The 17,718-nt window shown below is 40.1% G+C and overlaps 1 protein-coding gene across 3 annotated transcripts in view; it reads left to right on the top strand.

Annotated features, from left to right (window-relative positions):
• The window catches only part of ptprb (protein tyrosine phosphatase receptor type B), an 88,374-nt gene that overhangs the window by 26,286 nt on the left and 44,370 nt on the right, over positions 1–17,718 (top strand). For all 3 annotated transcript variants that reach the window (XM_033038168.1, XM_033038169.1, XM_033038170.1), the window contains 8 exons: positions 3,817–4,095; positions 5,655–5,912; positions 7,566–7,829; positions 10,080–10,349; positions 12,367–12,627; positions 13,657–13,923; positions 14,838–15,101; positions 16,414–16,677. In XM_033038168.1, the coding sequence (XP_032894059.1) occupies positions 3,817–4,095; positions 5,655–5,912; positions 7,566–7,829; positions 10,080–10,349; positions 12,367–12,627; positions 13,657–13,923; positions 14,838–15,101; positions 16,414–16,677 (2,127 nt within the window). The remainder of the gene's footprint in view (positions 1–3,816; positions 4,096–5,654; positions 5,913–7,565; positions 7,830–10,079; positions 10,350–12,366; positions 12,628–13,656; positions 13,924–14,837; positions 15,102–16,413; positions 16,678–17,718) is intronic.

Below are 17,718 nucleotides of genomic sequence, written 5' to 3'. Positions count from 1 at the left end.
GTTGTGCAGGTTGGTTCAAGAACCTGATAGTTGCAGGAGAGTAGCCATTCCTGAGTTGGTGGTGGGCATCTTCAAGCTTTGGTAGCTCCTGTTTGGGTGGTAGCAGCAAGCCGTGGGCATGCCTTGAATGGTTGGGGGTCTTGACGATAAATGTTGCCTACTGGAGCCAACGCCTCATGTTGATGCTCTTGATGGTGGAGATAGCTGTGCCCATGTTGGATCGGACTGCGTTCCGCACCAGCCCATGATGCAACCAGGCGGGATGCTTTCTACCGTGCATCTGTAGACGTTTGCTGGAGTATTCAGTGACATGTTGAATCTATTCAAATTTTTAAGAAAGCAGCAGAGAAATGAGTATTTCTGAAAAATGAAAAAAATTGAGATAAATAGATGGATTTCTTTTTAAGTATAATATTTATTTCATTCAGAGCCAATTTCTTTACTTTTTATTCAATATCTTGCAGAAATAACTTTAAAACACGTTTTCCAAGAATCTTAAAGTAAATGGAAAACTCTTAGTTATTTGATGCTTTTGAAACATGTCACCAAGATTGAATAACACAATTGTTGGAATTAAAGGATAACAGTCTTCCTATTTAAGATTGAGATGAGAAATGTCATCTCCCAAAGAATCACTGGAATTCTCTACCAAGAGGGTAATTGAAGTCAAATTGTTAAATATATTTTGAAGGCAAATTCCTTTAGTCGGAGGGCAGTGAATCAGTGGAATTAATTGCCACAGAAGGCTGTGGAGGTCAAGTCAATGGATATTTTAAAAGCAGACAAATTCTTGATTAGTACTGGTGTCAGGGATTATGGGGAGAAGGCAGGAGAATTGGGAAATCAGCCAAGATTGAATGGCGGAATAAATTTGATGGGCCGAATGGTCTAATTCTGCTCCCGTATAACTTATATTTAAGAAGAAGTTGGATATTTTTCTTGGGCTAGAAGAATCAAGAGATATGGGTAGAAATCTGACACAGGGTACTGAATTTGGATGTTTGGCCGTGATCATCATGATTCGTGGAGTAGGGTGGAGGCTCATATTAACAACTCCTGCACCAGCTTTCTATGTTTCTATGTAAAGACCTCAGTACTGAAGATACACTGAACCAGGTAGGCTGTTGCTTCAAATGTGATCAGTACCAAGTGAATCAGTCAATAGCTCTTTCCTTCCACATGCCAAAGACATATGGGACTGTAGGTTAATTGGCCTCTGTTAATTACTCCTATTGTGTAGGGAATGGATGCAAAAGTGGGATAACATAGAACTAGTGTGAACGGGTGATCAATAGTTGGCTTGGACTTGGTGTGTCGAAGGACCTGTTCCCATGCTCTAGCTCTAACAAGAATCTTTCAAGAATAAGGTTGTCAGTAGATCCCTAGTTTTTTCTTTAACAAACATCCATTTAAATATGTCGGACTTTGTTGAATTTCAAAGACCAAACCTGTTTTTGAGAGGAACATTTTAAATCTCACCTCCCCTTTGGGACTGTACTTTGGCAGTCTTAATTAACAATGGACCTTTATTTAGGCCATACAAGTGCATACAGATGTTAATGGCAAAGCAGAATGGAACGGTGCTGATATTACTGGAGAAAGGCCAATACCTAAATATGCAACAATGGCTTAAAGTTGAATCCAGCCAGGAGTGTCTGTGACCCACCAGTTCCTAAACACATTGTTCCTTTGTTCTAACGGATGTTAAAAAGGTCCAAGTGTTTAATTTTTGTGGCCAAGAGATTAGATAAGTAATGTGCTTCCCAACTGAGCCTTCGAAGCACGCAAACCTAAATCTGTGGAACTCACCCGCATTGACTGTGGTGCTGGGCTTAAGCAGTACTTAATAAAGGATTATTATATTCTGTTATTCAAGATACACAATAATAACATCGCTACACTTCAATGATATCACAAACACATCGAACTTTTGGATTTACTGCTGGAAAAAGAAATTAAACGGCTCCATTCTATTAATTTAAGTTTGCTATTAATTATTATGAAATAATGTTTCTGGTGATGTATATTTTTGACATTTTTCAATCTAATTTACTCCAGTGATTAAAAACCATCAGTCTGAAGAAGCGTCTCGAACTGAAACATCACCCATTCCTTCTCTCCAGAGATGCTGCCGGTCCCGCTGAGTTACTCCAGCATTTTGTGTCTATCTTCGATTTAAACCAGCATCTGCAGTTATTTCCTACACATTAAAAACTATGTTCCTAGTAATGTGATCAAGTTCATGCCCTTTATCAAAATTTTCAGATACAAAACGTTCTCTTCAATAGAAAACTGTATATCTGTAATCTATATTAGGAAGCAATATCTTTGGGCAATAACTGCATGCCTGATAAATTCATTCTTACTCCTAACATATAGATTAATCAAAGCTATATCGCGCAGAAAGCACGGGGGGGGGGGGGGGGGGGGGGGGGGGGGGTGATCATACAAAAGATCGGAGCAACATTTTACTTGAAGGGTTTGAAACCTGAAAGAATTATTAATTTTAAATATAATCTACCGGATAATTAGAGAAAAAAGCAGGAAATGTGTGGGTTTTTCAGTGTTAAACTGTCTGTTTCCTTAATAATGCAACAGCAAAAGTATTTCCTTAATTTAAAAAAACACATCCTTCAAGAAATATGCACCCTTAGATGTTGCACTAATCTGAGTTGAAAACACAGTTATCCTCAATAAGCTTTCCCGTGAAAACCCAAGTTGGTGTCCAAATGAAAATGATCATTGATTAAGCTACCCTTTGTTGTGAGCTGGTCAATTTACTGTTGTTATCATTTTATATTAATAAAGCAGCACTACATGCAGTAGTGTTTAAACAGAAGACACAAATACATCAATACAGAGAAATACAACATTACAGATAGAGTAGGTGTATGATCTGGTGGTGTAATTTTATAGATCATATTTTTCAATAAGGTTAAACAGGAGGTATTCAGGAAAATAATCGGGTAGTGAATGAGATAAGTGTATGTGAGTAAATAGTTCTTATATGTTTTGTTTCATATTGTGGGGTTGCCTAAATAAAAAATAAAGATACCGTGGATTCAAAAAGGACTGCAATCTTGCTACCCTTGAATGTGCTTTAGTTGGGCACGTCCTTTGCACAATGTCAGATTATACAGTGCTGCTCTACAAGTTTGCTTCAATGCTGTGATTTATAATTATTCACTATTTCGGTGTCGTATTAACTCTGCTTTGATGGCCAATTAAATCCTTGCTCATACTCAGTGCAGGTTTAATATACAGAATAATTTTGCACTATCTTTGTTCTGTATCTACAAAGACACAGCATACCTTGGACTGACAACATGTTATTGGCCTGGATCTTCATTGTTAGCCCCCCCCCCCCTCACCCTCACACACACACCCACACACACATGCAAACACACATCACTCATACACACACCACACACACGCACACGGCACACACACACACCACATCCACACACATACCCACACGCAACCTCACACCTCACACACACACACATCACACACACACACACCACATACCACACACATTCACACACACACACACGCACACACACACACACACACACACACACTCACACACGTCACACACACACACAAATCACACACCACACGCACACATATCACACACCACATACACACAGTGTAAATAAAAGTTGGAAATAAATTGATCAGAATGGAATAGTGAGGAGAAAAACAAATAGATATGACACTGGACAATAAAAGAGAGAGTGTGATTTGCAGGATTTGAAGCGTTTAATTTCTACATGTCTCATTTAACCCCATCTTGATTTTGTTGAAATATTTTAGATCCAAAACCGCCCCAAAACTTCCAAGTGATCAAAAATAGAACAACTTCCACCAGCCTCCAGGTTTCTTGGACTCCATCGCCCGGGAATGTGGATGTGTATGAGGTTAGGTTATTTGGGGAAGGCAGTGGAGACACACAGATCCTCCACATCCCAGGGAGCTCCCCCAGGAGCGAGGCCACTTTCCTGGGATTGACGCCGGGCACTCGGTACAGCTTCACCATAAAGGTGACCTCTGGAAACAGGAGTTGCGAAGGACCAAAAACCTTTGGATCCACAAGTAAGTGCCAATCCCACGAAAACAGAAGTGCTGTGGATTTACGTGTGAAATCAGATGCAGGAATATTCGATAACTGATACTTTGTGTATGTCTTTGAATCATAGAGTTATACAGCGCCCTTCAGCCCAACTTGCCCACGCCGACCAACATCCCCATCTACTCTTTTCCCACCTGCCTCTGTTTGGCCCATATCCCTCTGAGAATATGTATCCATGTTCCCTGTTTAAATGTTTCTTTAAGATTGTGATAGTACCTGCTTCATCTACCTCCTCCTGCAGCTCGTTCCATATACCTACCACCCTATTAAATATATCCCTCCTCACTTTAAAACTATGTCCTCTGGTTCTTGATTCTCTTACTCTGGGTAAAAGACTCTGTGCATTTACCCTATCTATTCCAAATAAGTATCAAATATTTTTATTTCTGAATAGAATCTTGACCCGAAACATCACCTATTCCTTTTCGCCAGAGATGCTGCCTGACTCACTGAGTTACTCCAGCATTTTGTCTCTATCTTTGGTGTTTACCAGCATCTGCAGTTCCTTCTTGCACACATTTTTTGTATCTGCTATCTAAATTTAAATAGCAGGTAATGAACATGATAGAATATGTCCCATTGACATGTTGTAGAATAATTGATTCATAAGCATCCAACCAATAGTTTGTAGAAACAAGGAATTGCAGATGCTGGTTTGCCAAGAAAAGATACAAAGCGCTGCAGTAACAGAGGATCCGGCACTGTCTTTGGAGAACATTGATAGGTAAGGTTTGGGGTGCTTCCCCGACCCAAAAGGTCACCTATCCATGTTATCCAGGGATGCTGTCTGACCTGCTGAGTTACTCCAGCACTTTGTGTCTTTCCAGCCCCGCAGTTTGATTGATAAAACTGAAGGAGCATTGGGTTTTGGTCTTTTTCAAACCAAAACGTTTTGTGGTGTTAAAATACCAATAGTTTCATCCATGGTCAGCTAAGGCCATGGCCGTTGGAGAAGCAGAATGCTCCAATCTTAGGTTTTTATGCCCAGCGAGTTAACACATACATGGACAACAGTCGCGCATTTATCCTTCTCAATAAACACAGAAACGGTTCCACTCTTTGCTTCTCTGCATCCATGTACGACTGTGTTTCGGTGAAATGGGATACAGACCCTTCACTGTTGCCGTCCCCTCTAGATATAGTCTTGGTGACTGGTGAATCGCCTGTCCCCCTGAACCACACAATTTGTCTTTTAGAGTCACTGGATTTTGCAACAGCAATTTCAATACTCACATCCAACATCCCATAACCTCGGTTATTAATAACAACCATATTATTAGGATACAGAGGCAAAACGCTGCAGATGTTGGAAATCTGAGGGGGGGAAATATCGGAATACGCCTGAATTCTCACCAAGTGGAGATCTGAAACGTTCACTCTGTTTCCATCTCCAGAGATGCTGCCCGATCTATTGAATATTACCGGCATTTTTCAGTTGTGAGAGGATATTCGTGTCTAATATGCCATTGTTCACTCAGATGAAACAACGACGATCTGGTTTAACCATCCTTGCTCTCTTCAGCTCCCTCCAGGGTGAAGGATGTGCAGATTTCCAGCAAGCCGGACAGTGTCTCGGTGGTGTGGGTCCCTGGCCCGGGCAAGGTGGACAGTTTCCTGCTGTCGCTAGGCTACAAAGAGACCACGGTTCAGAAGTACACTGTCTCCAATCTGACAAACAGCTACACGTTCACTGGATTAACAGCCGGGAGGCTCTACAATCTCACCATGATCAGTGTGGCGGCAAGACTAGAAAATTCCACCTCCAGAGCCGTGCAGACAGGTAACGAGAGAAATATTCTTCTTTCGCCACCACGTGGTGAATGTCTAAAGGGCAGGGACAAAGTACTAGAGAGATGAGTGGCGATCCAACTTTAAATGGAGTGAAATATATGTATGTGTAGGAAGGTACTGCAAAAGCTGGAGTAACTCAGCGGGACAGGCAGCATCTCTGCAGAAAAATAATAGGTGACGTTTCGGGTCGAGACCCTTCTTCAAACATTCGAGTACTCTAAATCAAAGATCATAGAGCGCTCTAAATGAATGTGGCCTATAATGCCACAGAGGTGAATTCGTTTTTTTGATTAAAAACTGTTTTCTTTATATGTTTATGAACTGTATAGGCTTAACAAAAGTGTTACTTTTTTTAAATAAACAAATGTGAATGTAAACAGTTCTGAAGAAGGGTCCAGACCAGAAACGCCGCCTATCCATGTTCTCCAGAGATGTTGCCTGACCCGCTGAGTTACTCCAGCACTTTGTGTCCATTTGTGTAAAGCAACACCTGCAGTTCCTAGTTTCTAAATATATTCAGTGCTGGATAATGGTCACTATACACTGGTAAAGACGTGTATTACTGTCCAAGGTAGTTAGGCAGTGAATTATATATATTTTAAAAATAGTCGGCAGCAATAAAAACTGCGTGGAGCCAAAACAATGCGGCATCTGATTCCGGTCACCTGGAATTAAACGCATAATTCTACTAAAGTTGGACCGCAGTTGTGTACAATTCGGAATCAGATGCTGGGCTGGATTTGATGGCCATCAGACAGAACACGAGTTATATCGCTGACTACACTTGCCGCTAAACTCATCAAAATTAATGCTAATATTAATTGCCAAAATAAAACAAAACAAAACAAATCCAAACCACTGGATATCAAGTTCAAGACTTCCAAAGCAAGTGGGTCGAATTGCAGTTTCAAAAGTTGTGAGATTGCACTGTATGTGGTCAGGGCGAGGGTGTGATCCCATGTGTCTGGTATCACTGAGGATGTTTCTGGCCTGTGTTCTTCTGCCCTCTACCTCGCCCGGCCCCATGTGTCCTCTTCAGATTCAAAATCAAGCAGAAATGGTTCTTTTCTGATTGCAAATTTGTTTAATTTGAACAAAAACTCCAAAAGTGTTTGCCGATCTCCTCCTTAAGAATGAAAATGTCGTGTCCGGATTAAAATCAGCAGATTTCTTTAACAGGTGACGTTTCAGGGGTCGAGACCCTTCTTCAGAAACGTCACCCATTCCTTTTCTCCAGAGATGCTGCCTGACCCACTCAGTTACTCCAGCATTTTGTGTCTACCTTCAATTTAAACCAGCATCTGCAGTTCTTTCCTACACGGGCTACTTTAGTAATTCGGCTGTTAACATTAATCTTTTGGGTTTGAACTTTTAATTTATGGGAAATAATAAAATGTCTGTAATATAAAATTTATGAAAGCAAACGCATTTATTATGCGTCTTATAGAAGTGATTTTTCAAAAAGCTAAAGTAAATAGTAAATGCATAGAATTTATAGAATATGAAGTGGAAACACTATTATTTGCTTGAGAACCAATGTGATTTGCAGGTTATTTACTGCACACAGCATACACCACTTTCCCATTATATATCCCCACTTGTTCTATGTTAAATGCTGCAATGATCCTTTTCTTGATTTCAGCCCCAGAAAAGGTCACCTTTGTGGCGGTGACCAATAATGGCAGCCTGACCAGTCTACTGGTCTCCTGGAGGAGAGCTGTGGGAGATGTGGACTTGTATGATGTATCCCTGCTTTACTTCGGATCAATGATAGAAACCAAGACACTACAGCCAAGTGCACAGGAAGCTGCCTTTCAAGGATTGACACCAGGCCAGATGTATGACATTACTATTGTCACCAAGAGAGGAGACCAGAAGGCAGTGGCTGCAGGTAGCGGCAGAACCGGTAAGATCCTCCGTGAAATAATAACTGAGAGATGGGGAGCATTCGCTATGTTACTATAATTGTTTTCTATGTTACTAAAGATAATGCATTTCTATGCTGTTGCTTCTTAATCATTGCTGGACTGTGGACATGGTTGGAAATGCTAATATTAATTACACATCTCGAGTTGTCCTGTAGAAGATATGGAGGGAAGCCTTATTGAATCACAGCTGTTCAAAATAAAGGATGGTGGGGATAATTCTGCCAGGATTCTAACCCAGTGACAGCCAGTAATGGTTGTCATATCTCCAGCTCTGGATGTTTTTTCAATTGTTATTGTTCCCTTACACTTGCTGTTCTAATCATTCTAGTTGTTGAGTGTTGTGCCAAAGACTCCAGGGCAAATATCTGCATAGACTACACACTGCACGGGTGGCAGCTGTAAACATGAATTTGGGGGACACTAGAGGACAGGTGTTCTCAGGCTGTTGCGGAAGTTTTCCAAAGACACAAGAGACTGAGATGCTGTATTCTTGAGCAAAACACAAAATACTGGCAGAACTCAGAAAGTCAGGCAGCATCTGTAGAGCAAAATAGACAGACAACATTTTGGATGCAGACGTTTCTTATAAATGTGGGTACTGATCAAGTGGGCTACCTAGTCCTGGACAGTGTTGAATTTCTGAATATTGTTGCAGCTGCATAGATTATAGAATATAGAACAATACACCGAAGAACAGGCCCTTCAGCCCACAATGTCTGTGCTGAACTTGATGCCAAGACCAACTCTTTTCTGCCTGCACATGTCCCTGCAATATGGTGACCAGAACTGCACGGATGACTCCAAATACTGCAATGGAGAGCATTCCAACTCACTGCTGGTTTCGTGGCTAGTAGATTGTAGGGTTAAAGAATCTAGAGAGGAGCCAGATATTGGCGAATATTCAGTCTCTGACCTGTTCTCACAGACAAACCATCCAATGGTCAATGTGCAATGTTGGATTTTATGACTATGACTCGAGTACCACATGTGCAACACTTGGGCAAATCTAGAAATAAGGAACTGCAGATGGTGGTTTACCAGTCTGTCAATCCCATCTGTCATTCCCCAAGCTGTTGAGTCATCCAGGTTTTCTTTGCAAATCTAACACCTCAGACGTTATTGCTTCTGCATTAACATATTAAGGTTGCTGATGTTGATGATCAGCGAAGTTGTACACCATGGGGTGGTGGGACTGTAATTAAACTGACTGCAAAACACTCCTCACATGTCATGGATTTTGATTTTCCTGTACATTTAATATTAGACGACTGTAAAAAAAGATGCACACCAACTGAATATGGCAAAGATAGATTAATATTTTGATTGAAGGAGTCTGAAGAAGGGTCTCGACCTGAAACGTTGCCTATTTCCTTCGCTCCATAGATACTGCCTCACCCGCTGAGTTTCTCCAGCATTTTTGTCCACCTTTAATATTTTGATTGAAACTTCTCAAACTGTCATGATAATCAAAGGATTTGTATCTTAAATGTTGACGTGTTGTTGTATGTGTTTGACAGCTTTATTCATATATTAAATATATATTGGTCAGTTTATTGTCACATGTACCAATTAAGGTACAGTGAAATTCGATTTACCATACAGCCATACTAAAAAAAAGCAACAAGACACATATCTACATAAAAGTTAACATAAACATCCACCACTGTGGATTCCACACATTCCCCACTGTGATAGAAGGCAATAAAGTCCAATCTTCCTCTCTATTATGTTATACAAAGAAGATTGGACAGATCTCTTCATGAGCAACATCAACAAAACGCAGTAATTGAAAAGCAAAAAATGGTGCTCTACTTGGGAATCAGAAATTAAAAAAACTAAAAATGTTGTAAATAGTCAATGGATTAGAATTAGACGGTATCTATGGTGGAGAAATGGAGTGAACTCGCACAATCTGATGAAAGGCCATGAACCTGAGGTATTGAATCTGTCTCTCTCGCCATAGATACTGCAGGACCTGCTGAACATTTCCAGCAGTTTCTGATAATATTATATCAAAATATCATTTCATTTAAGAGTTCTCTCTGCCTAAATTGGCCATCATTTTTTCAGTGACTACATAAAATGCCTTGAGGAATATGTCAGTCACCATATAAAATTGACTTCTTCAATATTATTATTTTTGTTGAAATAGTAAAGAAGTTGTACTTGCATAATCAGTCATTAATAAATGAAGTCAAACTTTGACCAGCGGTTGTTGTTTATTACAGTTCCCAGTCCCGTCTCAAACTTGGTGATGACAAGCAATGGCTCTACAAACTCCTTGAGAGTGAGCTGGCTGCCCCCTGCTGGACATTGGGAAAGTTACCATATTCAGCTCCTCAACCAATCTTCTGTTGTGCTGAATATCTCAGTGGAGAAATATGTCAGAGAATATGAGATCAAGGATATAGGACTCATCCCTGGACGACTGTATGAAGCCGTGGTCATTGTGAAAAGTGGACTGCAGCAAAATAAGGCATTTTGCAGTGCGAGAACTGGTAAGAAATCTATGATAAAGAAATAGTTCAGAAAGATTCATCCTAACTTTATATTTTACATAGAACATAAAACCACACGCACACAATGTTTATGCCACACATGACGCCAAGTTAAACTGATCTTAATCTGCCTGTGCTTGATCCCTGTCCCTCTATTCCTCATAAACACCACTATCGTATGTGCCTCCATCACCATCCCAGGCAATATGTGCCAGGCCCCCACCACTGTGTATGAGAATGGGATTGAGAGGAAACAATAGATCAGCCATGATTGAATGGTGGAGTAGACTCGATGGGCCAGATGGTCTCATTCTGTTCCCATGACTTATGATCTGATGAAACACTCAAATAGGTCAGGCGACAACATTGGAAAAACAAACAGAATTATTGATTGTTTATATATCATATTTGCAGTATTTACTGTTTTATATCATATTTGCAGCAACTGCAGTTTTTGTTTTAACTTTCAATTTAGTTGGGGTAATTGAAATAACTAATTGTGTGTTTTAATAAGAAAGCTTTCTGAATGCATAGCTTATTGATTTATGTTTAGTACTCAATAATGTAAAAGCATCATACTTGCCTGATAAAAGCTGGCAAAATTATGCTATAACTTGTCAACACACAAAATGTTATCTTGAATTTGTCTCTGCTCCTCCTAACAGACAAAGTAGACCAATTCCAAAGGATTTGGTCTCCATTTGTCGACTTCTTAGAAGCACATGGTGCAACACGAACGTAGAAATGATCCGTTTCAGGACTGGGTGAATGGTGGTCAAGAATAATAAATAGCTATCTCTCTTTTATTCTTCTGCTTTCTACCTCTGCTTCTTTTCTCTTCATTTTCTTTCTTTTCTAATTTTTCTTTTCTCACTTTCTGATATCACACACTTCTCTATTTCTTTTCTATTCTTTTTCTGTCACCTTTTTATGTTAAAATAAAAATAAGAAGAAGCTGTACATGAATTGTAACATGCCAATATATACTAGGTACCTATGGTACCATATTATTGTATTTACTTCTAATTAAAAAAAAATTTAAATTAAAAAAAAAAAGAATTTGTCTCTGCTTTATGAGATTTTTGTTGCTCTTAAAGTACGCCAAACAACGCCAAAGACGCAGGTTCAATTCTGACTATGGGCCTGTCTGCGCGGAGTTTGTGCGATACACCTGTGACCACATGGGTTTTCTCCAGGTGCTCCGCTTTCCTCCCACATTCCAGAGATGTGCAGGTTTGTAGGTTAATTGGCTTTTGTAAATTGCCCCTAGTGTGTGGGACATAGAACTAGTGTATCAATGGTCGGCATGGACTTGATGGGCCGGAGGGCCTGTTTTCATACACTATCTCTAAACTAAACTAAAACTTTTACCACCATAAGCAGATCATCATCTTAGTGTTAAAGGGAATAATCTAAACTATTCCATATCTACTGGAGCTATTGTAATAGTCTTCCTTGAATTGTCATGCATGTATTTGATATGAATGTTATTTTACATATGCCTTATTTTCATCGCTCTGATAGCAGTTTGAATTAGCAATTGAAGAGTAAAAGTTTAGAAAAATCTTTATCAATGCTGATCAGAGCACAGGGCATCACCATTCATTCTTCTGTGAAAGTCTTCATTCCATCCATGCTTTGAAGACCTCTGCAATGGATTATAACTGACTACTCTTCCTGATTTGGAACTGCACATGGTTGTGTGGGAATAGAAAAATCACACAAAATAGTTTATCCCCCAAACTGTCCCATTATAAAGGAAACTGATCAGCTAGAACTGACAATGTACTTGAACTGCAAACACAGAGTGAACAGCAAAGTTTAGGATCTAACATTTCATTCAATCAATTGGAGCTGAAATTGGCAAAGGAAATTATAAATGATGTTATTCAACAAAAGGGATTTCTTTTTTGCTTCTGTACGATATAACTCTTAGAAAGAGTTTAAAAAGCATGGTCTATTTTGATTTTCAATCGAGCTATAAAAATGAACCTCTCTTCTCACTTTAATTGAACAGCACCTCAGGCAGTCGCTCATCTACGAATTAAGCACGTGGATGAATCCACACTCGCTGTAACGTGGACAACACCTGTGACTGAGCTGGAGAGGCACCTTGTATCATTAAAGGACACAAAAAGAGCAGCAATGAATAAAAGTTTAGCCAAAGAGGCCAAGGAGTGCAGCTTTACCAGTCTGGTGCCTGGACGGAAGTACACCATTACTGTAACCACCATCAGTGGTGATTTAAGCAAATCCACTTCAGTGGAGGCAAGGACAGGTAAAGTAGAATTGGTTCTGTACTATTGTCCCTCTGCCTTGATGCAAATTGTGTTAATTTGGAAAATATAACCGTGCTACAAGATATTTCTCACCTACGTCTCACATTTTACTATATGTCAGAAATGAGCAGTGTAATACTTCCTGGCCAATATTAAGCTCTACTGCACTATAACAGATTATAAACTCATTATCACTTTGCTGTTTTAGGAACCATCTGTGGACAGGTTGGTTATCACGCTCACCAAAAATGGTATCACACAGGTTTAGTTTAGTGATACAGTGTAGAAACAGGCCCTTCGGCCCACTGAGGCCATGCAGACCAGCGATCATCCATCCTACACACTAGGGACAAATTATAGAAGCCAATTAACCTACAAGCCTACACGTCTTTGGTTGTCAGAGGAAATTGGAGTACCCGCGGAAAACCCACACGGTCACAGGGAGAACATACAAACTCCATACAGACAGCACCCATAGTCAGGATCAAACCGGGATCTCCGACGCTGTAAGGCAGCAACTCTATCACTGCGCCTCTGTGCCCTGCTCCTCTTAAATATTATTTATAATTTATATTAGTTTTATGATTACATTTAAGATCGATCACAAATTTATAAAATTAAGCAGCACCAGTGCTCCTCGTGGTTTATTTTGTAAGGCAACTTTGTTTTTCTTTGGAGCAAACATTGAGCAAAGCACAATATTTAAGTGCTGGAGGAACTCAGCAGGTCTGGCAGCATCTAGGGAGGAAATGGATAGGCAACATTTCAGATGGAGACCCTTCTTCAGATCAATTGCAGTTCATAGAAACATAGAAAATAGGTGCAAGAGTAGGCCATTTGGTCCTTCGAGCCATGCAATATGATCATGGCTGATCATCCAAAATCAGTACCCCATTCCAGCTTTTCCCCCATATCCTTTGATTCCCTTAGCCCTAAGAGCTATACACTTTTGAAAATGGGGGAGAAAGCTAGAATAGGTAGATGGAGGGGTGGACAAAACAAATCTTATTGTTTTATCTTTGCTTCAGTTCCTGCTCAGGTGTCTAACCTCCATGTGACCAACCAGGCCATGACCACCAGCCTACACACCAGCTGGACCAGGGCCACTGGGGACATCGACAGTTACCAGATCCACCTCATTCACGAAAACATTGTCATCAAGAACGAAAGTGTTTCGAGTGAAACTAATCAGTACGTGTTCCATTCTCTGAAACCTGGAGGGTTGTACTCTGTAGTTGTCACCACTATTAGTGGTGGGATCCCTTCAAGGCAATCATTAGCTGAAGAAAGAACAGGTAAGAACAGCGTTGGACAATAGAAGAACATAAAACCTTTCCCTGCCTTAGCTTCATTGTTAAATTGACTGCACAATGTGGAAATGAGATACATGGATGGGGAAGTTTACAGCTTTTATAAAACCATTCAAATATACAAGGTAGAATAAGGACGTTCACCTTATCAATCGTGTGCCAGCTATGTACTACAGCTATCCATTTAATTTAATTCCCAGTACTGTACAAATAATTTATCTTCTAGTCTGCATCCCAATTCTTATTAAACTGTCAAATCACCCACAGCATCTCCAATTGGTGATCTGGTAAGATGGAAAGACAAACAAAGAATTGTTATCGATATGCATGAACTGTAGAATGCAAGTTGCTATGTAACTGCAGAGCCATTCAATCCAGTGGTGAACTTTAGCCCCTAATTCATTTGATCATCTATAGATTATACAATTGCAAGCTAAATAGTTTTGTGGTTTCAGAAAATACCTTACAATTAATTAATACACTCAAATTATGACAGGTTAGTTTGCACTTGAGGGTACTAAATTATTTTTTGTGCCACAACGTACAAATTCTGAATCCCCCAGATACAAATGATGAGAACAATAATGCAGGAGTATCTGCACCTTGCGTTTTACGCATGATTATTTGTGCATTTTTGGAACAAAGTGCTTGTTTAATTAATGCCAACGCCTAATTTATGCGCTGGTATTTTTGAAATAATGTGCTTAAAGTTACGTCTGGCAGTGCAGTTGCGTATATGTTTAATTTACACGTTTTTGAGGTAGGTGCTGCTTTTGAAGAATGCAACCCCTGCACAAAATGCAATGTAGCTGCACATCAATGTAAGGGTGATTGATGTAAGAGATAACAAGTTAACTGTAATATTATTTGCATTATTTTTCTCTTCCCATTGTATTTAGTTCCGTCAAGCGTGCCCAGTGTGATGGCAAATAATCATGGCCACAATGATTACCTTCTGGTTTCCTGGCTGCCAGCAAAAGGCGATGTGGATAGTTACCTCGTTACCCTGTCCCACAGTGAGAAAGTTGTCCAGTCTCACGCTGTACCCAAAACCATCTTTGAGGTTCCCTTCAGGTCACTTACCCCTGGAAGGCTGTACAATGTGACCGTAACCACCCGAAGCGGAAATTATGAAAATCACACGGCCACTCACGAGAGGACAAGTACGTCGTTATTTATAGTACTCCAAATAATGTTGGTCTGTGTGTTGCGTGTGTACATCATTCACTTTTTGTTTGAGAAGTAATTCTTGAAATGTTAACCTTCAAATTTTCCCTTGTGGTGGCAATGTAGACTCTCGCGTGCTGTTGGTGTGTCAAAGGGAAAGAAGATTTTAAATATTTTCAATGTTGATATCCTTGACTGGTCTGGATCTTAGAAAAGCTGCACGCTGTTTTCCATTGGTAATCTTTTGTTGTCCTAGTGAGCTTACAGATTGTAGCTCCATTGACAAGCCACGTGGTGCGACAAATGATCAGCAAACCCATCTCCCTCTCCATCACCCCCAGTATCAATGTCCACACATTTAATTTCTCTGTCACACCCTTAGAGTCAGAATCATAGCACTGTACGGCATAGAAAGAGGCCTTTGACCCATCACGGAGGTGCCACGGGCACAGTGCCTGCTTGGAAGGCCCAAAGGCTTGGCAGAACTCAGTCTTTGGACGTGGAAATGGTACAAGAACACACCCCAGGACATGGTCACTCACTGTGCATGTCCTGCGCTAGTTTAACTTTCCAAAATTCATTCTTTCAAACTTGTCTGAGCTAAATTCCCTTCCATCCTCTTGCTCACGTTCCCAGTTGAGCTACGTCCTGCTGTAACCTTCAACAACCTTCTTCACTGTCCACTATACCACCAATGTTGGTGTCATCCACCAGTCTACACACTTGCCTCACTTCTTTAAAAGCACCATCGTGACTTAATGGTAGAGTTGCTGCCTCACAGTGCCAGAAACCCGGGTTCGATCCTGACCTAAGGTGCTGTCTGGGGTTTGCACATTCCTCCTGTGACCACGTGGGTTTTCTCCAGGTGCTTTGGTTTCCTCCCACATCCCAAAGACAGGTTTTTGTAGGTTAATTGGCTTTTTAATGGCTCATTGTATATAGAATGTGAAAGCGGGATAATATAGAACTAGTGTATGGGTGATCGATGGTTGTTGCAGACTCGGTTGGTCGAAGAGTCTGTTTCCACACTGTATCTCTAAACTACATTAAACTAAATCCAGTCAGATAATTTTTGAGGAGAATTTGCTCTTAACATTCAGAACGACTCCCAAATTAAAACTGTTATCATGCAACAGTATAGTATGTTTGTCTAGACAGTTTGTATGTTATTCAGGACTATCTGGCGGTGACTGTACAGTTATGCAATACATGATTGCTACTTTTATCAATAAACTGAATTTGAAAGCTCAGTGGCTGCTCATTATAATTTTGATAACATGACCTTATGTCCTCTTTTGGTTTATACAGAACCTTCTGCTGTTCAAAGAATCACAGTCAGCAACTCGGGAAGGAGTGACTACCTGAAGGTCTCATGGCTGGATGCAACAGGAGATTTTGACTGTTATATCGTAATTATCAAGAACAGTTACAACTACAGCAAAACTTTAGAGGTTCCAAAGTCTGAAAACGAATGCATCTTCCTCAAATTAATCCCTGGACGACTTTACAGCATCACCGTTAGTACCAAGAGTGGGAAATATGAAACGCACGATTTTGCCACAGGAAGAACATGTAAGCATTAAATCTGCTGTAATAAATAGAAAATTACTGTTTTAAAGAACATTAAGTTCTTTAATATCAATTTAAGCAGCACTAATGTAATAAAGTGTACCTGGTGTCCCATAGGGGAGTTATGAAAATAAATATTGATGATGAGCTTTGAGTTATTGGGAAAGAAGGATTGTTCATAAGGAATATCTTGATGGAGGAGAGAGTTACAGAGGTTTAGAGTTGAAACTAATGGTGGAACAAGCAAAATGAGAGGGCGTGGAAGGTATGACGCTGATGAAGCGAGATTTGGAAGGGCAAGATTGTAGCAAGTAGCATTTTGAAGCTGCAGAGAATGACTACTAGAGAGATGGTGAAAGTTTAAAACAAGAATGAGATTTAAAAACAAGGATGGTCATTTTTAAATAGAGATATTGCTGGACTTGGTGTCAATGTAAAAGCAGCATAAATAGAGGTACATTATGAGTTAGGATACTGGCAGCAGTATTTTGGCACTCTTTAAATTTATGTAACAGTTAATACAGTAAAAAAATATATATATCATTGGTCATAAAGTCTTTAGATATCATGGCATGTGGTTATTTAAATTAATTCTGTGTTTAATATCAAAACAAATTAAACTTTGAAATGGGGTTTAAAGAGGAATCATAGAGTCCTACAGTGTGGAAACAGGCCCTTCAGCCCAACTTGCTCATGCTGACCAACACGCCCCATCTACACTTGCCTGAGTTTGGACCATATTCATCTTAACCACTAAAGCTAAGGAAAGTTTTGAAAGTTTGGCGGAATATGAGGACGATGTAAAACTGGCACAACAGAACTGGGGCTTGAGGTAGATCAGCCATGATCATATTGGATGGTGGGGCAGGCTTGAGGGGGCAGGGTAACCTACTCCTGCTACTGTTTCCTTGTGTTCATCTTCTGTTCTTGTGTGGGAGGCCAAAGACACACAAAAGTGCAAAATACTTTTTCAAGAAAAATGTCAGCAGAATGTTGTCTTAGGCCAGCACATCTGTAAAAAGACTCAATTTCGCTACTTTTACC

Source organism: Amblyraja radiata, chromosome 19, assembly GCF_010909765.2.
Source record: "Amblyraja radiata isolate CabotCenter1 chromosome 19, sAmbRad1.1.pri, whole genome shotgun sequence".
Taxonomy (NCBI): Eukaryota; Metazoa; Chordata; class Chondrichthyes; order Rajiformes; family Rajidae; genus Amblyraja; species Amblyraja radiata.
This window is presented reverse-complemented; position numbering and strand designations above follow the sequence as displayed.